Source organism: Rhinolophus sinicus, linkage group LG06, assembly GCF_036562045.2.
Source record: "Rhinolophus sinicus isolate RSC01 linkage group LG06, ASM3656204v1, whole genome shotgun sequence".
Lineage (NCBI taxonomy): Eukaryota > Metazoa > Chordata > Mammalia > Chiroptera > Rhinolophidae > Rhinolophus > Rhinolophus sinicus.
In genome coordinates this window covers 85,338,247-85,362,839 of record NC_133756.1, presented here as the reverse complement: position 1 = coordinate 85,362,839, position 24,593 = coordinate 85,338,247, and the positions used below count along the sequence as shown (strand labels likewise).

The 24,593-nt window shown below is 36.5% G+C and overlaps 2 protein-coding genes across 3 annotated transcripts; one reads left to right on the top strand and one right to left on the bottom strand.

Annotated features, from left to right (window-relative positions):
• Positions 1 to 8,420: 8,420 nt before the first annotated feature.
• Positions 8,421 to 9,018, bottom strand: LG06H11orf71 (linkage group 06 C11orf71 homolog). The gene has a single exon (XM_019753341.2). The coding sequence runs from the start codon at positions 8,854 to 8,856 to the stop codon at positions 8,503 to 8,505; it is 354 nt and encodes a 117-aa protein (XP_019608900.2). The 5' UTR covers positions 8,857 to 9,018; the 3' UTR covers positions 8,421 to 8,502.
• A 5-nt stretch (positions 9,019 to 9,023) lies between these two features.
• On the top strand, positions 9,024 to 19,375 carry RBM7 (RNA binding motif protein 7). 2 transcript variants are annotated; one of them, XM_019753339.2, is made up of 5 exons: positions 9,024 to 9,281; positions 10,295 to 10,457; positions 11,067 to 11,154; positions 13,784 to 13,823; positions 15,820 to 19,375. In XM_019753339.2, exons 1-5 carry the CDS (start codon positions 9,186 to 9,188, stop codon positions 16,177 to 16,179), a joined length of 747 nt encoding a protein of 248 aa, XP_019608898.1. In that variant the 5' UTR covers positions 9,024 to 9,185; the 3' UTR covers positions 16,180 to 19,375. The 2 variants fall into 2 exon arrangements, with proteins under 2 accessions (XP_019608898.1, XP_019608897.1); XM_019753338.2 differs by having other exon boundaries at positions 13,784 to 13,874.
• Positions 19,376 to 24,593: the final 5,218 nt, after the last annotated feature.

The window sequence follows — 24,593 nt, the reverse complement described above, 5'->3', positions numbered from 1 at the left end:
GTAAAGAAAGAAGTCATTGGGGGTCAGATCAGGTGAGTAGAGAGGGTGTTCCAATACAGTTATTTGTTTACTGGCTAAAAACTCCCTCACAGACAGTGCCATGTGAGCTGGTGCATTGTCATAATGCAAGAGCCATGAATTGTTGGCGAAAAGTTCAGGTCATCTAACTTTTTCATGCAGCCTTTTCAGCACTTCCAAATAGAAAACTTGGTTAACCAGTTGGTACAAATTCATAATGAATAATCACTCTGGTATCAAAGAAGGTTAGCAACATCGTTGCAACAAGTTCTTGAGCTGAATTGTCAGACCTCGTCTCTTGTGTTTTATCACTTGATTGCACCATTTTCTCCCAATTTAATTTATTTTGTAGAGTAACACACCCAACAGGCTTGTAGCCTAGCCCATGTGTGTAGTAGGCGATACCACCTAGGTTTGTGTAACTGCATGCTGTGATGTTCGTACTACAACGAAATCGCCTGACAATGAATCTTGCAGAGCATATCCCTGTTGTTAAGCGGGGTGTGACTGCATTTTGAAATGCACTACTAGGAGAACAATGCAAGAACTGATTGATTTATGTTAAGTAGTTAAAAATACTAATTGAAGGTAATATGATTAAAGAATAAAGAGGAACAATGGCCTTATTAAAATATTTTACAGATGATTTAAATTTTTTAAAAATATTTTCTGATAAAAATAATTTTACAAATTCAGAAAAATATAATCAGCATATACTTCAAATCACACAAAATGCCACAACCAAAAATAACATTTTGGCAAAATTACTTGTAGAATTTTCTATACATATTTTGTTCCTATAGGTTAGAGTATATAATACATACAATTTTATATCCAGTTTTTGTCATATATAACATGTCATTTTAACACAATATCACACAAATTCCTACGTTACTAAAACTCCATATTTAATGGTAACTGAATATGTATATCCCACTAAAAGGCATTGAAATTTAGTTTTGTTTTTAAACATGTGCTGGCAAAATCAAGTGGAGAAAATAAGTTAGCTACAGAAAAGTATGTGTAGTATAATACCATTTATATCGTTTTAAAACAGGTAAAACAATTCCATGTTATTCTTAGAGATATACTAGGGATACACATGTAATGAAAGTAATTTTAAAAGATAAAGCAGGGAATGCAAAACACCAAATTCAGGACAGTGATTACATCAGGTGGGAAGAAGTGATGTGAGCACAGGTTATCAAAATAGAGTAAACAGAAGGGATTTTAAGAGTGGAACAGTATTTTAAGTTGGGTGCTAAGTACACAGGTATTGGTTGCACTTTAGTTGCATTGTTTTGTATACATTATTGTATAATGCTTAATATATATTTATAACATTATTGTATAATGCTTAATAACATTATTGTATAATGTTATTGTTGTAGAAACAATAACAAAAAACTGCAAGCCACAGAAAACCCTACTCTAGATTTGGCTACCAGCTGCCAGTATTACAGCATAGTCACTGAGTTACGGGCTCTGAGGCCAGGTTGCCTGATCAAATCTGAATCCCTACTCCACCACTAGTTTTGTGCACTCAGATAGTTACTAAAATTCTCTGCGAACTAAGTCATGCAGATCAAATCCAGCCGTTTGCCTTTTTTTTTTTTTTTTTTTTTTTACAGCCTTCCATCTAAGAATGGTTCGTACATTTTTAAGTGGTTGGAAGACCTGCCTTTGACTACTGTTATCAAACTATAAATGGCTTTGGAAGTTAGCTTTTTCTGCAGGCTTGATTATATTTCTCAATGAATTAAACCTAAAGCTATAAGGCATAACAGTGCTTACATACCAAACATACTGTGGTAAAGTTATTTCAGCAACTGACATTGTTTGAATCACAAGTAATCTCAAGCTGGTTAATATACTTCTGTATGTACTGTTATTAACTTAAAAAGCAAGATCTCCATACTCAAACTATAGTTCCAACAGCATCTTTTGGACCTGGATGTAGATACCAAAAAAAAAAAAAAAAAAAAAAAATTCCATCGCAAAAATCCACCTTTTTTTAATGTTGAAAATAAACATTTATCTCACGTTTTCTGAAGGTCAGGCATCTGGAAACAGCTTAGCTGAGTGGCTTTGGCTCAGGGTCTCATATGGTCACAGTCAAGATATCAATTGGGGCTGCTGTCACATGAAGGCCTGAGTGGGGCTAGAGGATCCTCTTCCAAGATGGTTTACTCATGTCCCTGGCAAGTTGTGCTGGTTGTTCACAGGAGGCCACAGTTTCTTGCCACATAAATCTCTTCCTAGGGTTGCTTGAGTGTCCCCGTGGGATGGCTGCCTGGGCTCCAGAGGACGAACTGTAGCTTAGGAGACTCCAGAGACACACAGGAAGAGACTGAGTTGTGTAGTCTCGGGGCCAGGGTCAGAGGACAGCCGCCATTGGGGGGCGTGGGCACTATCCCCCCCCAACCCCCCACCCCGTCTCAAACATCCATTTAACTGCGCAGTTGAGGGGTTTCCATCTAAATTTCAATTGGAAGCCATTAAACTGCTATGTACCAACATGCTAAATGGCAAGTATTCAAAAGAATAGATTTTGTATAAATGCCTTCCAATGAATATGCTCAGTTAAAACCATGTGCTCATGGACTAGTATCAGTATTTGGCAGTACCTATGAAAAGAAAATTTCAGACTTTTCAAAGATAAAATACATAAAATCTCATTAAAAATCAGCATTAACAGATGAACATGTGCCATTGATTTTGATAGGGAACACTAACTTTGAACCGCAGTTAAGCAACATGTTATTCTCCAAAAAAGTATTAATAGTACTAGCATTACAAAAAAAAATTGTGTATTTTAAAATTCATCAACACAAGTTTTGTGGAAATGTGTTTTCTCTCTTGTTATATAAGTACCTACATAATACCAATTTTTCCTCTTGGACTACAAAGTCTAATATATTTACTATCTGACTTTTTACAGAAAAAGTTTGTCAACCCATCATAAATAATTGTGAGGATTAAATAAAATAGCTCTTCTGAAAGTGATTAGTAGCAACCTGACATGTAGTAAGCACTCATTTTTTTTCTTTACCCATCATCTATTTTGGATATATAATTTCCATATTTTTTTATTATGCATAGGGAAAGTTCTAAATGCATTAAACATTTATGTGCATAAATATTTGTCCACAGCTTGGATTAGGAGCTATCTTTAGGTTATGTTCCCAGAGGCAGATTGATTTCAAATTGAAGTAAACCTTTAAACAGAACTTGAATTGTCTTCCATTACACTTAGTATCTGTCAAGGCAACTGGATCATTTTAGACCAAAGAGACTACAATTCCTGCCCTTGCCTTCCTGGAATATTCCATTTTTGGATTTTGACTCCAAAGAGAGACAGCCTATCTGTGACATTCATTCATTTATTTAGCAGGAATTCATTAAATATCCACTTGTTGGGTACTTGGTAGGTACAAATATAAATTGAGATGAGTCACCTGTCCCCAGGGAGCTTCAATGTAGTAGGGGAGATAAGACATAGATTATACCTCAATTCCTGGAGTTAGGTGTGAAGTCTCACCCCAAATATATGAACATATTATGAGGTAAGAGGCTTCAAGGAAAGGAAAACTGAGGTGTTGTTATAGATGATAGTTGCTAGGTAGACAGAATATCAGATATTCATCACACTTTTCCAGCTCTGTGAGTCAACAGAGCCCATTTTTGCTTAACCTTATTAAAATGGGTGTATCCATTGCAATGCAAAGAACTTTGACCAATCTAGGGGGCAGAAAATGAGGACAAGCAGTTTAGTTCAAGGGCCTAGGAAAGGCACAGACACAGAGGCAGAAAAGAGCTGTAACCAACAGGGGAAATCGTGAATAGGAAAGAGGGCTGGCAATATAGTTTGGTCAGGTTATGGAAAGTCTGTTTATGGAGTGCGTAATTTTTTACAGTTGCATTGCTTCAGTTACTCTCAGGTCTTTGCGAAGCTGAAGGCAATTATTCTTCTCTGATTTAGAAGTGTATTTGAAGTAGGGCTGCATTCAGATATTCCAGTGAGATAATAGTGAAGCAAACCATTATTTAAAAAAAACAAAGAACAAAACACATTGCATTATTAGCATGCTTAAGAAATAGTTGCATCTGCCTGTATTCATCAGGATTGTTCCTAATGGTTTTCATTAGCAACAATGCCAGCCTTGATCCTCAGTGGCTGGGGAATCTGCAGCTGCATGCTTGCCTCCCTTCTCCCACCCACTCACCAAAGACATTGATGGGTACCAGTCATCATGTTGAATAAAGATGGGGTTGAACCTTTCTAAACCGTAACATAGGAAACCCACCAATTTGCCTTACTAATAACATTCTGAAAACTAAATACTGCCAGACTAAAAATCCATCTCTAATAACTGAAGTGGGGAGCAAATGGCGCTTTTTAAGTAGACAGCATTTCTAATTGTTTCTGTGGAACTGAGATTCCTCAGGAAGATAGGTAGCATGCAAAATATTAAAGTTATGGACAAATACACTTGTGAAACACTAGCTAAAATCCAAATCGCTTCTTTTTCTAAAGGAATTATCAGAAACTTTAACATATTATTACAAATTATGAATCCCTATGCATCACTTTCAAATTTATTGACCTCTTGCCTTTTTTTTCAAAGATGAATTTTTAAAAAAAACTTTTTATTGGGGAATAGGGTGTTTCTCCGGGGCCCATCAGCTCCAAGGCATTGTCCTTTGATCTAGTTGTGGAGGGCGCAGCTCAACTCCAAGTCTAGTCGCCATTTTCAATCTTTAGTTGTGTGTGGGGAGGGGGGGGGCGCAGCCCACCATCCCATGCAGGAATTGAACCGGCAACCTTGTTGTTGAGAGCTTGTGCTCTAACCAACTGAGCCATTTGGCCATCCCCTCTTGCCTTTTTCCAGAGGAGTATCTTGTATTTCCAGTGGAGGTTCCGTGGCATATACAATGGGAAACACTGGGGTGGTAATTACGTGATCAGAGACATGTTTTAGGCTCATTAGTCTGGAATCTATGTACATTTAGGATGTAGAGAGACAGAGGCAAACAAAACAGGCTAAATGTCCAGGAAAATAAAGTTCAGGTGATAAAAGTGATTATAGAAACAACATAAATACACTGTGGAGATATATGGGCAGGACTTACAATTGAATGGAAATCGGTAATGGGCACAGGTAATAGGTGGTATGGAGTCATAGGTGTTCAAACTTATACATTTGGTTTGCTAGGAAAATGAGGATACTTTTTATGGACATTGGGAAGAAAAATGCAGCAGAGTGGGATCTGGATAGATTCACTAACGGAATGAAAGACATACAATTAATTTTGCTTGCCAGAGAGTTGAGCCTTTGACCATTACAAGTGTACTTACCCTTCCTTCCAGTAGGTCTGTTCTCCCGCCTTTCTTTTCATCCTTCCAAGTTACCCCTCTTACAGTTAGCCTTATAACCAAATCTTGCTACTAATGGAAACAATCTCATTGGCTTCCTTTTTTTCTATATCCCAAATGGGCATTGTTTTAAAAAGTTTTAGTGCTAATGAGTAGAGGAAGTAAATATTCTAATGCTGGTCTGTTGCTTAGTATGATATAATAAATAAGGGGCAATAAAATAAATATGGAAGTTACAATGTTTTTCTAAAAACACACAGTATTAATTCTTTGGAATTTTTTTTTTGTATTACTCTTAGAAAATTCATCTATATTGGAATAACATCATGCTACACTTAACCACTGACATTAAATAAAAATTCATTTTGTATATTAACATACAGATTTTTAATAAAGTGGACTGCTCTTGGGAAAAGTTATCCTTGCTTCATGTAATTTCATTGAAAGGGGTTTATATTGGTTCTTGCTTCCACAATAGAGTCTATGTGACTCTAGGAGCACAATGTAAATTGGACACTAGTGCAGATGTTAAGAACAGGGAGAATTTAGACATTCATTACATAAAATGATGGCGCATTTATGTCAACAAGTTTCTACTCTTGTCAAATAAAACACACTTGAGTTTCTTTTTCACACCATTTACTTTTCTGGCACATATGCACATATTCAGTCAAAGCCCTACTCCTGATGACGCCATGCCAGAAGAAACAGAAATGCAGTCACTCCCACTGTGTCCTCCCTTCCTCTTGTGTACTTTTATGCTAGATTTTCATTTCTTTGCTGACAAATCTCAGCCTTCTTTCCCTGAAGCTAAGGAACATGCTTCAAAGCCATATTTAATACTGTATCCTCTGCTAGGGTTATATAATCCGACCCATCTGCCTAATACAGCCCTATTTATGCCTGTTGCCCCACCTTAATTGATAATATCCTCTTCCACTCTGGTGTCCTGGGTTGCACAGTAAATATGGTCATCCTATGTATTATAACTCATTTTTCTCTTCTCATCCTCCAAGTCTCCATTTCCAATTTTAACCATTTATTTTTTAAAGGATAGAATTATAGGTTAAATGGGAAAGAACTGAAGAAGTCAGCAAGTCCTATTTCACAGGATTTGACAGGATTTTCAGCCTCTTCTGAAGGTGGGGCAGTTAATTCATTACCTTGTGAGGTGGTATTTTCCACTATTAGACATCTCTAAGTTTTATGAAAATCCTTACCTTCAGCCTTAATTCTATTATTCCTTCCCAGTTTAAAACTCTTAGAATATAGGTTTGGGATTCCCTTCTCAACCACAGATTATCATAATGCCCAGCCTAAGGAATCCACTATATAGTATTATGAATTAACATCTTTTTAGAGATCTAGAATACTAGTTATATACTATTTTTGGGAGAATTGAGAAAATAGTCACTCAAATAATTATTTGGGTTCCATGGTTCCAAGGAGGAACCTGGGTTGAAAGGCTGCAAGGTTCTATCATTTACCTGCTGTATGACCTTGAAAAGTTTACTTCATCTTTTTGTGCCTATGTTTCTCAGAGGAAAAAAAAAGTATAATACCTCTCTTATGGGCTGTTTTGAGAATTAAATGACATATATAAAGCTCCATAAAAGCAGAGACCTTATCTAGCTTCTTCACAACTTTATTCTTAGTGCCTTGCACAGGTAGTAGCAGGCCAAGTTCTCAACAAATACCTAAATAAACATTGAATAAAAGCCCTTAGCACATTGTGTTACACATAGCACTCAATAAAAGGTAGCTATTATTTTCTTTCAAACATTTTTCCTATGACCTGACTTCTAGAACTCTTACTATAGTCATCACTCTTATGGAAGCTCCGTGGTTTATCAACATTCTTCTTAAGATGTAGTTCTAGTAATTCAGTTCTGTGTGGTACCTGTGCTGTCTGAACATAATTACAGACAAGAGTCCATCGCGAAAAAGCTAGTCTACTTGCTTACATAAAGAGGTGGCACTTGCAAAATCACTAACTTCTCCTTAATACCAGCCTTTAAACCTTGGGGGAATGTATGGTTGGGAAAACAAAAATGTATTAGCCAGTAAGGAGTGATCAGCCAGGGAACAGAAGAACCAGCGAGCGCAGTATTATGGAAAACCACTGAAAGCAGTGCTTATTATCACCTCACCTAATAACAGTCCCGTGTGGTGATTACCTATTACTGGCCTCTCCATCTACAGTATACATGTTGGTCTCCTTGATGGCACGACTGTGTCAAGTTCCTCCACAGTGCTTACCACAGAGAAGATCTAATGTTTCCATGTTTTGTTAATTTTGGGAGAATAGATTCTGATTAAGGAAGCTGAGATTGAATGCACGTAATAAAATAACCAATAAAAGTATAAAAATTCATTTGGAGCCTTTGACAAAGAAAGAAATGTAAATTGGTTTGATAATTTGAAAGAGTAGCAAGGTTTAAGTTTTTTTTTGTTTTTGTTTTTAGTATGGTTAAGGTTGAAGATTGTAGATATTCCTAAAGAAAAAGTGGAGGGAGATGGAAAACGGAAGAGGGTAAATGTTAAAAACAAGGTAATAGGATTATTGGGCCATAGGAGGAAAGATAAACCAGGGTAATAAATTGCAGCATTTCCTTTTCACCAACAGAAGTACAGGTAAAGGGAACAGTCTGAGGTAGAAAGGCAGGCAGTTAAGGAAGCTCAATTACAAGTCTCAAGGTAGGAGAATCTGCCAGGAACGGGAGGTAAGACTTGTGGGAAGCAGAAATTTGGATCCATTGTTTGAACGCAGTGCACAGAGGGTGAATAAAAGGACTGCTGACCTCTGGGAAGGGTGGTGCCACTGGCGCAGCTTTGTGACCACCTAAGGAAAAAAATCTCTTCCACCTCTTCCTGAACTAATCATTCTGGCCGCTTAAAACCATCTGAGTTCAGCAACAGTAACATTTTCCTTTGTGCTAGGCTATATTAACAGGATTCCTAAGTTTTTTAATATTAAAACAAAAATACACCCCTCTAAAAATAAGACTGCGGCTGCATCAAGAAAGGATTTTAGAGAGGCCTTGTTAACGAGCTAATTAACTGGAGGAGGGAGGTGTTCATTTTAAGACGAAAACCTCCAAATGCAATCAAATGCTGTTACAGCCGCTTCTTAGGGGATCGAGTTTAACCCCAGGGGTCGGGTAGGGTGAGAATCTCGCTTGACAGTTTCGGATCCGCCCCTCAGGGTCCCTTCCCTTTATAAAGTGCGTTGGTCTCCAGCTGCCACCCGTCGCCCGCCGGCTCTCGGTCCCAACGCTGGGCCGCACCGCCTGCCGGGGAGTAGGTTCTGGACGAACGGCTTCGGGCCAGGTAACGAGAAAGCTGTCTCCAGAGAACATTGCCAACGCTGAGGCCGACCGGCTGAAGTCGCCGTGGTAAGAGCCGTAGGCCACTCTGTTTCCTTGATCGCCGGCAGACATGGACACATAATTTAGGGCCATCTTCAAATACTACCCGCTGTGTTTGTGATGTCCCTCAGTCAAAGTAGGCCCTCCGCCGCTCCACAGATCAATTCAGCCCGTCTCGGACACCGGGACCAAATACACCGCGACCCATAACCAGAGTCGCAGCGGATCATGAAGCCGCCTTTGAGCGTTCTCCTCGCGAGCATGCGCAGTGCGTCAGCGCACGTCGACGCCGACCGAGAGCGAGCGTGATTGACGTTTACGTCAGTGACGCCTGGGAGCGCGAGGACGTAGGTTTCAGAGAGTGCGCAGTAGGTGCATTGGCGACGACCCTTAGGCCTTTTTTGGGAGGGGGCGACGCTGAGATGGGGGCGGCGGCAGCGGAAGCGGATCGCACTCTTTTTGTGGGCAACCTTGAAACTAAAGTGACCGAGGAGCTCCTTTTCGAGCTTTTCCACCAGGTAAGCGGCTGGGATCAGACTTTTCTTTTCGTTTTCCGGTCTCTTGGGGGCGGCCCATCGCTCCTCCTGGCTTTTTTCGCGCAAGCTTGGCTATCAGTCCAGGCATCCGACAGGTGGGCCGGTTGAGGCTGAAGGTCGCACTTAGAAAGGCGTTCGCTGGGTGTCGCCTTATTTTTAAAAAACCTAGTTAGTTCATGCCAAAGTGAGGACTAAAGGTGGTGGAGGGATACTCAGTGAAGCGTTCCCGACATAAATATTCAGGGGTCCTAAAGGGACATAATACATGTGGGTTCGTCTTTAAGCAGTGTTTCTGGTTTCTTTCTAAGTTAATTAAAAATTTTTAAAATTACAGTTAACATGCACTATCATTAGTTTCAGGTGTACAGCATAGTGATTAGACATTTAAATAGAGTAGTGTTTTTTTTCTATTCTTCCTTCTTGCATCTTCCCCTTAGGATACTTTGTCTTTGATTTATCTGATTGACAAATTATATTTCAATTTCTTAGTATCTGTTTTCCACTTAAGTTTCTTATAAAATTGCAACATTAAAATAGACTCAAATACTCCGTAGAAAAGCAGCACTGTGTTTCTGTATTAAAATGTGTTAAAAATTCTAAGTAGTCTGTACCCTCCAGTTCCATCCTTCCACAACTGATGTTTGATTAATCGATCAAAAGTGAATTTTTGGTTCAAGAAAACCACTTTTTCTTGTTTCTAATACACTTTAGTTTCCATGGAGTGGGAAAGTGATGGATGTTGGTCACCTTGCTGAAGTCATAAAGTGCTGAGAAATGTAAATTCTGTGATTGTGTTTCTAGTTCCTCATGGACTCCCTTCCCTAAATAAATTAATCTAATCTTCAGTTATATCTGAGTACCTTTGTTCTAATCGAGGTGGGAATCTGTGTTTATTTTTTAGAATTCCTGATTACATTTGTTATTTTTAAACTTTGTAAAATTTGAGTGTTTTCCTGAAATTGCCTTATTTAAATTGTAAACTTTTTTTTCTATAGGCTGGGCCAGTAATAAAAGTGAAAATTCCAAAAGATAAGGATGGTAAACCAAAACAATTTGCATTTGTGAATTTCAAGCATGAAGTATCTGTTCCTTATGCAATGAATCTACTTAATGGAATCAAACTTTTTGGAAGGCCCATCAAAATTCAGTTTAGATCCGGTAACTATTCAGTGATATTTTGTTCGGGAAAAGGGATTATTTGCTGCTTTGTTTGTTTTTAATTTTATTATTCAGTTTTAAAGAATCTGTTTCGGGTGAAAATACTTTGAGCTTTGTGAATAGTAAATAGTACCCCTGAAGATGGGTAACATTGACAGCATGGGTTTTGAAAGTTGTAATTTTAGAACTGAGTTTATATTGTTAGAAAGACTTGGGTTTGGATTCAGGTTCTGAAGGGAGCAAGGATTATTTTCCGAAAATACTCTTCCTGGCTGCTTTGTAATTTACTTTTATAAATTTTGATTCTTGATCATGTGAGGATGAAATTTCATGTATCCAGTCTTACAATTTAGTGTGAGGATCAGAATATTATGGCCAGAATGGATATTTATACATTGGATATTACCTTATTCGGGACCGTTTGTTTTTGATATATGTGTTATTAAACACTTAGAATTTTTACTCTGATGAAACTGTAAAGCAGTCTGCTAAAATTTGAGTTTTTCTCTTTTAGCCTATATGTACCTTTTTGGAGTGATTTAGGGTGGGGGAGACACTTTCAAATTAAATTTTCTATCAAGAAGAATTTTTCAAATGATTTCATTTTAGGAAGTAGCCATGCCTCACAGGATGTTAGTTTGTCATATCCCCAGCATCATGTTGGAAATTCAAGCCCCACCTCCACATCTCCTAGCAGGTAATATTTCTCAGCTATTGTTAAAGTCATTTGTAAGGAATGTTTTTTAGGTAGTGATCTCAATGCATGAGTGATTGGTTTTCTTCTTTATGTTCCTACCTCTTTATTCTTCTATATTATTTTCTATGTTAAATTACAACTGATCTTAGCCAAAAGGCTTAGAAGTGATATGTTGAATTATAGTTACATATGCATCTATTCTAAGGGGACTATAGACATACACATTATATATAGTACCCTTAAAATAGATACATGTATAACTATGTTTATGTTCATTTGCAGAAATATATATATATATATAACTGAAACAAAATTTCTCAAAGCATTCCTTACCCTGATTACTTGCAGGAAACTCAGTTTTCCCTGTTACTTTCTTTTAAAAATTCAAATTAGTTTTATGACCACTAATTGGTTGTTATTGGCAGCTTAAAAATACCTATTAGTAAGCAAGCTACTGGACTAAGAATTCTAGAGGTGGATTCTAGGTCTGCCTCTACCAATTGTAAAATCTTGAGCCTGGTCCCATCCTTCCATTTGTAAGGGAAAAGAAGTTGAATTAAATAATCTCTAAAATCCGTTCCAGTCCCTGAGGGTTAGAAAAGAGACCATGTGAATATTTACTTAATCTTATTTAAGTAAATGAAATTGGGGAGGCTGATATTTTACCAGGGATAGTTTTTTTCCTGGTATATCCATAGAACTATTTATCAATCATAATAGGCTTCATTCAAGAAAGTTAAATACCTGTCATATGTCGGGTTTTTTTTACCAAGGTTTTGCATTTATGATCTCATTTATTCCTCACAGCAGTCTTATGAGGTAGGGAAGATTATTATCTCTTCTTTGTATATGAGGAATGGAGGTTAACTTGCTCAAGTCGAACTGCTCCTAAGCAGTGGGCAGGGGTCCAAACCCAGGCAGTGTGATCAAGTCCAGCTTATGATATGCGTGCTGCCTAATGGAGCTTAAAGTTTAGATGACTACCTGTTTAATTACTACAATAAGTTCTCAAACGAAGGAGTAGAAAGTGCTTGGAGAAAGTTTTAACAAGGAGAGAAGATATAAATGAATGAGGACCTGAAAGAGTACATTGTACCTAGATCATAATGAATGAGAAATGGAGAGTAGTGGATGATATTGGTGAATTAGATAGAGGCTGGATGATACAGTCTTTCTTATAGGCTATAATCTGGATTTTGGAATTTTACCCTAAGAACTGTAGGGAGACATTGAAATGTTTTCAGTAGCGTAGTAATAGGAACAGGTTTGTATTTTAAAGAACTGGTTGCAGTGGGAGAATGGATTGGAAGGACAAGGGTGAAAATAGACCAGTTAGGAAGCTATTGGTATTAGGTATTGGTATTAGTATGTAGCAAGATAGCAAGGAAATTAATTGGGGTTAGGTTGCTGATTTGGATTAGGGTAGTGCCAAGAGCTGGAGAGAAATGGATGGATATGAAAAGATATTGGAAGGTAAAATTGTAACAAAGCAATAGTGTAAAAAAGGTACCTGCTTAGCATCCTTTCTTACCAGCTGAAATTAATTGTGTTTACAAATTTCTTAGTACAGTTGAAATTTGGAGCATCTCCATCCACTTTTATGGAAACTTGAAAGGTATCTTAGGTGGAGGAAAAAAGCTTTTAACCCCCACTTAGAATTTCTTGGGGAAAAAATATGCAAGTAAGTACTTTAGTTTTAATCAAAGCCTAGAGTGTACATTATTTTCATACAAGTAAAATTACAGTTTTTACTGCCTTCACATACAGATATGTCACTGATTTAAGAAAACTCAAAAAGATCTAAACTATAAGCAAATTAATTGATAATTTGATTTCAAGGGCATATTTTAAAATAAAATTACAACATTTTCTAAGTGAGATTTTCTGTGCAGCAAGTTACCTCTTTCGCAACTGAGGAGTAAGGTATAACTTCTTAAAATTAATATTCCATTTATGTTGCAGACCCCTAATTCCTTACTCTTCAAAACCTGTTTTTTTTCCTGTCTCAGTGTGTGTCTGCCTAGTTGCTCAAGCTAAAAAATCTAGATTTTATTTTTTATTTCTTCTGTCCCTCATCTGTCATATGTAATTGGTCAAATCCTTTTCATTTTAGTTCTCAATCTAGGCCTTTGCACTAGCCCAGGCATTGACGATTTTTTTTCCATAAAGGACCAGATAGTTAATATTCTACACATTGCAGGCCATACAGTTTCTTTCTCTGCCATTGTAGCGCTACATAGATAATACAAAAACAAGAAAGCATGGCCATGTTCCACTAAAACTGTTTACAAGGACGATTTGGCCCACAGGCTATGGTTTGCTCACCTCTGCATTAGTCTTTCCCTCAGGTGGAATGTTCTTCCTCCAGGTAAAATATTCAGCTCTCGCTTCAAATGTCTCTTTAAAAAGGCCATCCCTGACCAGCCAAGCTAACCTAGAATCCTTTATCTCTCTCTTGCTCTTTAGTCATTCAGTATATCACTTATGAGCTTACTTAGCACCTCCATGAAAGCAGGTAACCTTGTTTGTCTTGTTCTTTTCTACCTTTGAGAGTTATGTCTTGCTTATTGGTATGTGGTAAATACTTGTTCAATAAATGATTATATGTTGGTTTTCTTATTTTTTGCAGGTATGAAAGGACTGTGGATAACATGACTCCATCAACGCAAGTAAATCAGAGATCTTTCTCTTCTCCAGAAAATTTTCAGAGACAAGCAGTAGTACGTTGATTTTTTTCAACTTGAGTTGCTTAAAAAAAAAATTACACTTAGTTAAAATGTTCAGACAATTCTTTTTAATTTTTATTTATTTTTTATTATTGGGGGATATTGGGGAACAGTGTGTTTTTCCAGGATGTCAAGTCATTTTTTCAATCTAGTTTTGGGGGGTGCAGCTCAGCTCCAAATTAAGTCGTTTTCAATCTGGTTGTAGAGGGCACAGCTCACTGGTCCACGTGGGACTCGAACTGGCAACCTTAGTGTTATGAGCACCATGCTCTAACCGCTGAGCCAACCAGCTGCCCACCAGTGGCTCTGCTCCAACCTCAAACCTGTTATTTCTCATGGGCCCATGTGGGAATGGAACCCGCGACCTTGGTGGTATGAGCACCAGGCTCTAACCACTGAGCAAATCGCCCACCAGTGGCTCAGCTCCAAGCTCAAGCCATTGTTTTCAATCTAATTGTGGAGAGTGCAGTTCACTGGCCCATGTAGGAATCGAACTGGCAACCTTGTTGTTAAGAGCTCACGCTCTAACCAACAGAACCATCCGGCTGCCCCTGTTCAGATAATTCTTAACTTCTTAAATTTTGGTTTGACTTGCATGATCTTTGTAGATCTTTGTAGATTTTAGTTTTCACTGGCATGAAATATATATTTAAAGATTGAAGATAGGTAGAAGAACTGCATTTAACATTTGTATTTTTCAACCATTGTTGGGGTGGTGTTTGTGTGTGTATGTGTTCCAAATATTGGAAATTCATTCTCTGATATTCTTGGAACTTATGCTGAGTGACTTTTTAATCATATATTCTCCTTAATTTTTAATACTTTAATATACTGGAGTCTTTTAGACCAGCTCCCTCTTTAATGTTCCATTTTTCTATAATATCACCATAAGATTAAGCTTAAAATTTTAGGTATATTTTACTGTTGCATGTTTGTTTCCTTCCAGTTGTCAAGTCTTTCATTTTTTTCTTTTCTTTTTTTTTACATTTATTTTATTTTCTTTGCCCAAATTACAATCTTGGCTTGTGGTTCCTAGGCTTTTGAATTTCATAGGTCTACAAAATAAAAATATAAGAGTGGAATATAGTAAAGTTAAGAGCTATATAAAAGGATGCCAACTTTTACCTACATATTGTTTCTTTATTTCATTTTACTGTATGCCATTAAAGAAAGTCATCTTTGGCTAATATCTAGCCACAGATAGAATTTGGGAACCACTATTCTAGTCAGTCACTACTTGTCTCCATTTTTTCCTCACTAGTCCATCCCACACACCATTTCAGAATTAATATTATAACTCTGTTTTGCTTCTTTTCCTGGCAGTTTGAGTTTTCATTGTTTGCAAGATAAAGTCAGAGTTCTCGAGCCTGCTTAGTAGGCACTTCAGTCGTTTGATTCCAGTAAAGCTTCTTAGTCTTACCATCCATTCACTATGAGATCTATAACCTGTGTCAGCCAGAATTTACTTGGTAGTCTATTAACCCATTCTGTGTTTCCCTGTTACTTTTGTTTGTGCAATTTCTTTTCCTTTGCATACTTCCCCCCCGCAAAAAAATATTTTCCTTAGAATATTCCATTCATACTTTTAATACTCAGATCATATGCCACCTTCATGAAGCCTTTCCTAATAATACTGAGCTCATGGCTGTTTATGTTCATCCCACAGTGATTCACATTATAGTCATTTTGTATGACTTCTTCCCTTCTAAGTTGCATTCCTGAGGGCAAGGAGTAGTAGTTAAATGTACACCAATCTTGTAGGTGTACATTGGGATGAATGAAGCTATTGTACTACTTTTAGTTATGTTTAACTTAAGATTCCTCTAGGCAAGAGTGATTTTGCTTTTCCATCATTATCTGATTAACTGTGACCAAATATCTATTGGCTTTGATATCTGTAAATATTTACAGTTAACATTTTCTCTTTCTCTTCCCTCAGATGAACAATGTTTTGAGACAGATGTCATATAGTGGGAAATACGGTTCTCCACATCTCGATCAGTCAGGATTTTCCCCATCAGTTCAGTCACATAATCATACTTTTAACCAGTCTTCGAGCTCTCAGTGGCGCCAAGATACACCTTCATCACAGCGTCAAGTCAGACAGAATTCTCATCCGTACTTAGCAGATAGACATTACAACCGTGAACAGCGTTACACTGATCATGGGTCTGACCATCATTACCGAGGAAGCAGAGATGATTTCTTCTATGAAGATAGGAATCACGATGGCTGGGGCCATGACTATGATAACAGAAGAGACAGTAGAGCTGGAAAATGGCATTCATCTCGACACTAACAAGTGTTCAAAGGACATTGTTTTTATAGGGTCATTCTAGGCCATTTCCGCTAGCTTGGTCTGGGAATGTTTTGTTAAAACTGTACAGAGGACCTTTACAAGTTGCTACATTTCTTTATAAAAATTTTAAAACCTATAGCTATAGTCTAATAGAAATGAGAAGAATTGTGGTTCTAGTTTTTACATTAATAACCTTTCACCTCAGGGTTTTATGAAGAGGAAAGGGTTTTATGCAAAAGAAGTGCCACAATTACTAATTGTTTTAGACAATTGAGGGAGGTTTGTATTATGGACTGGTTGCATTGTAAAGCAAATATTTTCATTATCTGTTATCTTTTTTGCAAGAACCTGCTTGTTAGTGAATCAGATTTTGGTGTATGTAATGGAAAACATTCAAGTTAGTGTAAGCCTGTACATGCTATTTCATTCTAAAATTTTAGAATTTCCTTATTAAATCATGTTTGATGTATGACTGAAGTCACTCAGGAAGTTAAATTTCTCTAAATGTATTTTTTAACATTAAAAATACAGTGTTAATGTAAAACCCTCCTTTTCAGGAACAGCAGAAATCTAAATATACAGTCCGATAAAATGGTAAAATGGTTTACTGGAAGTATACTTATTTGGAAAAAGTTTCACAAAGCCTTTAAGTGCTGCCTCTATCACTCAAACTTTAAAAATTTACCATTTTCAAAGTGCCCAGCGCATGTGTAGAAGGGCACATTTTATGAGGATTGTACAGGTTGCCTTTTTAGTTGAACGTTTGAAAGAGTTTAGTCTTAAACACTTTAGATTTAAACATTTTTTAAATCTTGTTTAACAAAACTTTTATGTGTGAAGATACTGTTTTCCTTTCGTTGTAGAACTTGTTTATAAAAATTCATTCCTTGAAATATTTGGATCCTTTTTAATATTAACTACAGCATTTGTACTGTTACTTTTTAATATATTGAAAACAAAAAGGAGGGGTGTGTCTTATTTTTTTGATGTCATGATAGAAACGTACACAAAAAGTTAGCACCATACTTTTATTCAGTGATTTCCTGCTGTTAAGAATGTCTGTTCTTTAGAGTATCTTGAAATACACCTTTTGTACATACTGAATTTAATATTTTAGAATCAGATTTTCAGTGACACATGGATTATAGTTGTAAGCATTGTAAGCTAATTTAATCTCCCTGGTCTCTAGGAGTTTATGTACATTCAGGTTTTCTCTGTTTATAAATGCATATCATTTTTCTCTTTAGGTAAATGGAGCTATCCAACTACTCAACATAGAGCATTAAGATCAAAACTGTTTACTTAAGCAGTTTAATACAAGGATTTGTTTCCAAATGAGCCTGTTACTTTCAGGTATCTGATATAAAAATTTATTCAGTAGCATTTGTAGATATTAACAAAAATTAATACTGCTTTATTGCCACTTATTTGTGGTTCAATTTCTTTCGTATTGATTCACAGGTGATCCTGATTCAGAATATTTTTTTTAATGGCTTTGAGGGCACCTCTTGTGAAGTTCCAATGAATCTCTTTCACTTCGGTCTAACCCAGTTGAAAGTAACCAAACTAAATGTACTGTGTAAAGGGGTAGAAAAAGACAGCATCAAAGAATTGAATACAGTTGGTAAGACAATTCACCTAGGTATTGTGAGCTACAGCAGTAGAATGGAGGAGACTGTGGGAGGGCAGTTTTCCCAGAGTGTGTTCCAGAGTGTGCAAAGTAAGGTTCTGTAATCAAAGGTTTGGTAAACATTATGTATTAGCACTGTCACTTTCTAGTAGAGAATGACAAAGAACAGCACCACAAAGCTGCTGACAAGTACTATAGTAAAGAAAGCTGTTTATACTTAACCTTGTATTTCCCAAACTTATTTGACCCTTATTTTATCCTTTTATACATAACACACATTAAGATCCTCTCAAAGAATCTTTGACTCCACCCTTCCCCATCCAATCAACCATAAACTTTCTATACCACTTTCTGATTATGTTCAGGCCCATGCTCCTTATGTCAACAGCCACCATCCTAGAGTGGGCAACCATCTCAACAGGATTATGCCAACAGCACTCTAATGTTTAAGTACGGATTTATGTATTCCCATAGTACCCTGTATTTCTCTTGTCATAGCCTTTATATATTTTAATATTCTTTTTATTTGTAGCTCTAGGTAGCTCAAAGGCAGAGACCATATCTATTCACCCCTGGATTCACAGTATCCAGTGCCTGGCTTGCATGTATATCTATCTAGGTAGATACATTTATAGATATCTATCTATATATATAGATATATATGACGATAAATTTTTGACGAATGAATGAACACATCAAATTAATTAAAAAAGGCTTCAACATAGAAAACTTTTTAAAAAATAGATTTTCTAACCCTGAGCCATTATTGCATCCTATTATTAAAACTATCACAATATATTGTGCCTTTAATATACTCTAGAATTCTATTTTTCAATTTTTTTTATTTTTTTATTTTTTGCTTAAAATATTTATTTCTCACAGCTCTTGAGGCTGGGAAATCCAAATCAAGGTGCTTGCCAGCTCCCTGGTGAGGTATCTCTTGTGCAGATGGCTGCCTCCTCACTGTGCCCTCACATGGTAGAGCTATTTTTTAAATTTTAAAGACGTTTTGGATCTGTATTCATGAGGTATTCTTTTAAATATATCTTAGTTTGGTTTTGGAATTAGTGGTTCTAGTTTTGTAGAATGAGTTGATAAGCTTATATTTTTTTAATGCGCTGGTAAAAATTTGAATAATATATGGATTATCTGTTTCTTTAAGACTTGTTGAACTCATTTATAAAACTATCAGCGTCTTAGAAGTAACTCATTCCCATCTCAGTTTCCTTTATGGTTATTGATCTATTTGGGTTTTCTACTTTCTCAGGAGTCAAATTGGATAATTTATATCTTTCTAAAAAAGTCAGCCATTTCCTCTGTCTTTCAGATTAATTGTTAGAGTTGTATGTAGTATTTATAATTTCTATAAAACTGTAGTTTATCTCAAGTTACAGCTTTAGTTCCTGATATATCTTACCTTTCCTCCCAGACCCTGATTTGCTAGAGGCTGTGCTGTTTATAAATTTACGTTTATATATGTATAAATCTGACACTGTATTGTTTTTGTTAAAACAGATTCTCTTTTAAGAAGATTTAAATAAATCTTAACGTATTTTTCCATTATCATTCCTGTAGCTCTTCGTTCCATTGTGTATATCCATTTATCTGGTATTCTGCTTGAAGAATTTTTTTTGATATTTTTTATAGTGCAGGCTTACTGGTGATGAATTATTTTAGCTTTTGTATGTCTGAAAAAGTTTTTCACCTTCATTTTTGAAATATATATGTTTTTTGCTGGGTATAGAATTCTAAGTTGACAGGTTTTTTTCTTTCAGTACTATAAAAATGTGGTCCCACTGTCCTCTCACTTGCATTTTTTCCTATAAGAAATCTGTCATGTACATAATGTGTTATTTTTCTGTGGCTGGTTTTGTGCAAGTTGATTATGATGTGCCTTAATCTAGTTTTCTTCATGTTTCTTTTACTGGTTCATTGAGCTGCATGGATCTTGGGTTTATCATTTTCATTGAATTTGGGAAATTTTTGCCATTCAAAAAAATTTTTTGTTGTTGTTGTTGCCACTGTCCTCTTTGGAAACTCCAATTACACTTATACGAGGTTGCTTGATTTTTATCTCATAGTTCATTGATGTGCTATTTATTTTTAAAATTTTTTTTCTCTGTTTAATTTTGGATGGTTTTATTGCTGTATCTTCAAGTCTACTAATCTTTTCTGCAGTGTCTAATCAATTCCAATATAATCCTTATCTTAGATATTGTAGTTTTTCTCTTTAGAATTTTAACTTCGATCTCTCTTTTTAATTATTATTTCTTTTTTTCAGCTTTATTGTGGTACAGCTGACAAAAACCACTGCCCTTTGTACCTGATGTCCATTCTCTTGTTTCATATTTTGTCTGTTTTGGTTGTTTCAGGCAGGAGGGTGACTCTAATCTTGATACTTCTTCTTGACTGTCACTGGAAGTTAATCCATGGTATTGATATGTAGTATAGTCCCCATTCTTCATTTTAAATGGTCTATACTTTTAGGTTTGATTTTTCTCTCAAGTTATTTAGATTCTTTTTGTTTCTGAATGACTTTTTCCTTCATTCTTCAATTGGGACTTCTATTTTATAGACTTGTAGACAGAGAATGTGGCCTATGATAAAAACCTGTAGAGAGACAAATCTCATCACTAGCTGGATGATCACAGGATTTTTCTAGGTTGCCTGACAGTGAGCTAGCAGGGTTACCCCAGGCCCAAGCACACCTCTCTAGGGGTTCCTGAGGGAATCTGGAACCACACCTATCCTCCTTGGCTGACACTTCTGCCTGTGAGTTCCGTCCTGTACTATGTATGTGTAATCCCTGCATGGTGTTTGCCCAAGGGTTTCTTTTCCCACCTTTTATAATGGTTCTATGGATGTTTGAAAAACACTTGTTTTCTCTGTTCCAATTCTGTCTTTACAAAATTCTCTCTTACCTAACTAGATTTGTAAATGAAAACAGAATGAGGAGTATGTAATTTAAAAAATAAAAAATATATGCATTTTATTTTACTTTAATACGCATAAATATACTTTTCATTTGTCAATCTTTTGATGCAGGGCCAAGGCCTTGTCCTTAAGTTTAGGTACACTACGTGGAGTTCAGTGGGTTTTTTTGTATAAATCACTACCAGACTACTTGCTTATGATTTGGGTTTCTTTATAGTGGAATGCAAATGTAGATAAACTTGTGAAGTATTCAAGTTTCTAGGATTTGTATCCAAATTTTTTTTACAGTTGTCTTGCTCACACTTAATCTGACAGTAAATTTTTATAGTAGTATATCCTTGCTCAACCTTTATGAGGTATTCGACTAGTTTTTTAGACTACTATTTTCACGTTCATATTTTATTGGTTCATAAATTAAGAATTTAGATTAATAAGAACTAGCTTCAGCAGGATTGGGAAAACTTAACCAGCAAGACAAGAGTGGGTGAACATAAAACAGTGGCATACTAGTCTCCAGTCTTCAGCAGATCAAGGACATTGATATGTATTACAGAAAAAAAAAACAACACCCAAAAAACAGAACATCAGTTAATCCAACAAATGTATGGAGTTAAAGAAGTTAAACGTGCTTCTGATATAATAGATAATGAGTGTTATATATTTCAAATCCTATGTATTTTTTCCTTGATCTCTTAATTTTGAAAGAGTAGGTTTTAATTTGTCATTTTCTTTGAGTACATTTCTTTTTCACTTTACACCTTTTTGCTAGATGGGAAAAGTGACGTTTCTTCACAATTTGCTATGCCTTTCATCAATGTAAATATCCTTGACCCATTTTCATATGGTTAACTTTGAATTCTATTTTGTTTTATATTACTATTGTCACATCTTTATTTTGTTAATATTTGCCTGATATGTCTTTGTCCATTGGTTAATTTTTAATACTTCTATGTCACTTGATATTAGGAGTGCCTATTATATTCAGCTATGTTTTGATTTTTTCCTATTATATTCCTTGTGTGTGCATATGAGTATTTATAAGATTTATCACCTTCTCTTTATTCTTTTTCTTCCTCCTAATACAGCATTTCATAACCCTGGGTGCATACTACGCTCATATAGAAGCCTTTCAGAAAACAATGCCTAAACTTTACTCCAGAATCTCAGGGAAGGACAGTGGTATCAGTATTTTTTTAAAAGATGTTTATTAAAATACAACTAACATACAATATTATATTAGTTTCAGGTGTACACCATAGTTATTCAACATTTATATACCTAAAGAAGTGATCACCATGATAAGTCCGCCACCATCTGATACTACCATGCTGTCACAATATTACTAACTATATTCCCTATCCTATACATTACATCCCCCTGACTTACTTGTTTTATACTTGGAAATTTGAATCTCTTACTCTCTTTTACCTTTCACCCCACATTTAATTGTTCAATTAAAGTTGACAGTCAATATTATTTTATATTAATTTCAGGTGTAGTGGTTAGACATTTATATAATTTAAGAAGTGATCCCCCTGACATAGTTATAACCATATTATTGACTATATTCCTTATGCTGTACCCTACATCCCCATGACTACTTTGTAGCAACCAATTTGTACTTCTTAATCTCTTCCCCTTTTTCACCCACCTCCCTCAACCTCCCCTCCCATTTGGCAACCATCAAAACACTCTCTGTATCTATGAGTTTACTTGTGATTTGTTTGTTTATTTTGTTGTTTATATTCCACATATAAGTGAAATCACATAGTATCTCTGTTTCTATGGCTGACATATTTGGCTCAGCACAATACACTCTAGGTCTACCCATGCCACCACAGATGGCAAGACCCATTCCCTTCCATGGCTGAGCAATATTCCAGTGTATATATGTACCATCTCCTCTTTATCCATTCATTCTTTGACAGACTCTCAGGCTGCTTCCACATCTTGGCCATTGTAAATAATCCTGCAATGAACATACGGATGCACAAGTTCTTTCAAAGTAGTGTTTTGAGTTTCTTCGGGTAAATACTCAGAAGTGGGATCACTGGGTCCTTTTTTGTCTATTATTATACCCTTTATTTTAAAGTCTATTTTGTCTGATATAAGTTTTGCTACTCCAGCTTTTTTTTTTTCATGAAATATTTTTTTCCATCCCTTTACCTTCAGTCTGTCTTTCGATCTGAAGTGAGTCACTTGTAGGCAGTATATGTAAGGGTCTTCTTATCCATTCTCTCACCCTATCTTTTGATTGGAGCATTTAATCAATTTACATTTAAAGTAATTGTTGATCGATATGTAGTTATTGCCATTTTATCACATTTTTTATCATTTTGTTTGTTTTAAAGAAGTCCTAAGATTACTTGTAATACTGTTTTGGTGGTGATGAACTCCTTTAGCTTTTTCTTATCTGGGAAGCTCTTTATCTATCCTTCCATTCTAAATGATAACTTTACTAGGGAGACTAATCTTTGTTTGTTGTAGTTTCTTGCTTTTCATCATGTTAAATATTTTGTGCCAATCCCTTCTGGCCTGCAAAGTTTCTGTTGTGAAATCAGCTGACAGTTTTACGGGAGCTCCCTTGTAGGTAACTAACTGCTTTTGCTGCTTTTAAGATTCTTTGTCTTTAACCTTTGGCATTTTAATTACGATGTGTCTTGTGGTGGGCCTGTTTGGGTTCATCTTGTTTGTGCTTCATGGGCTTGAATATTGATTGTCTTCCTCAGGTTAGGGAAGTTTTCCATCATTATTTCAAGTAGGTTTTCAATTTCTTGCTCTCTTCTCTGGTACCCGTATGATGCAAATATTGGTATGCAGAGGCCCTTAAACTATCCTCATTTTGGGGGATTCTTTTTTCTTTTTGCTGTCTGATTGGATGTTTTCTGCAACGTTATCTTCTAAATCGCTCATTTAATCCTCTGCTTCATCTAATCTACTGTTGATTCCCTCTTATGTAGTCTTCATTTCAGTTATTGTGTTCTGTTTTTCTGACTTTTTCTTTTCTGTTTTCTATCTCTATTTTTATGTTGAACTTCTCACTGAGATCATGGAGCATCCTGTTAAACAGTGTTTTGAACTCTGTATCTGGTAGATTGCTTGTCTCCATTTTGTTTAGTTCTTTTTCTGGAGCTTTGTTCTTTTTTTGTTCATTTGGGACATGTTTCTTTGTCTCCCCATTTTGGCTGCCTCCCTGTGTTTGTTTCTATGTCTCAGATAGGGCTGCTATATTTCCTGACCTTATGTCATAGGTGTCCTGTCGGACCCAGCCACACAGTCTCCCTGGTCACCAGAGCCGAGTGTTCCAGGTGTGTCAATTGTGTGGGTTGTGTGTACTCTCCTGTTGTTGTTGAGCCTTGGTTGCTGTTTACACACCAGTGGGAGCTACTGACCCTTGGGCTCATTGATTGTGAGGACTGGCTGTGACTAGGGTGGAGGAGTTGTGGTGCAAAGGCTGACCCTACAGAGCGGGGTTTGCTTTAGCAGGGTTTTGGTGCCTTTCCAATCTGTCCTTTGGGTGTGTGGTACTTGGAGGCAGCTGAGTGATGCTCTAGCTCCTTCCAAAGGTGGCCACTAGGCATGCCATCCCCTGGGAACCTGGGAGATCCGCTGTAGGTCTTGTTCAGCCACAACCTGTGCCCTGCCCCAGACCACCTTTCATGAACCACAAGAGCAATCCACAAATGGCTACGACTCTGGGCTTGGAGGTGCCTCGAGAGGACAAGTTGCGAACTGCCAGACTTGGGGCTGCGCAGCAAGAGGTACAGGGAATGCCACAGCCAGATACTTCTTGTTTGGGTTTTGTGAACCTTTGAGAGATTTTAGAAAAGCCCATAGCATGAGCCAAGAC

Excerpts from the sequence above, each read along its gene's own strand:
- RBM7 (XM_019753338.2), top strand. The coding sequence starts at position 9,186 with ATGGGGGCGGCGGCAGCGGAAGCGGATCGCACTCTTTTTGTGGGCAAC. Across the intron at positions 10,458-11,066 it reads CAAAATTCAGTTTAGATCCG|GAAGTAGCCATGCCTCACAG; the intron begins GTAACTATTCAG and ends ATTTCATTTTAG. Across the intron at positions 13,875-15,819 it reads ATTTTCAGAGACAAGCAGTA|ATGAACAATGTTTTGAGACA; the intron begins GTACGTTGATTT and ends CTCTTCCCTCAG.
- LG06H11orf71 (XM_019753341.2), bottom strand. The coding sequence starts at position 8,856 with ATGGCCCTAAATTATGTGTCCATGTCTGCCGGCGATCAAGGAAACAGA.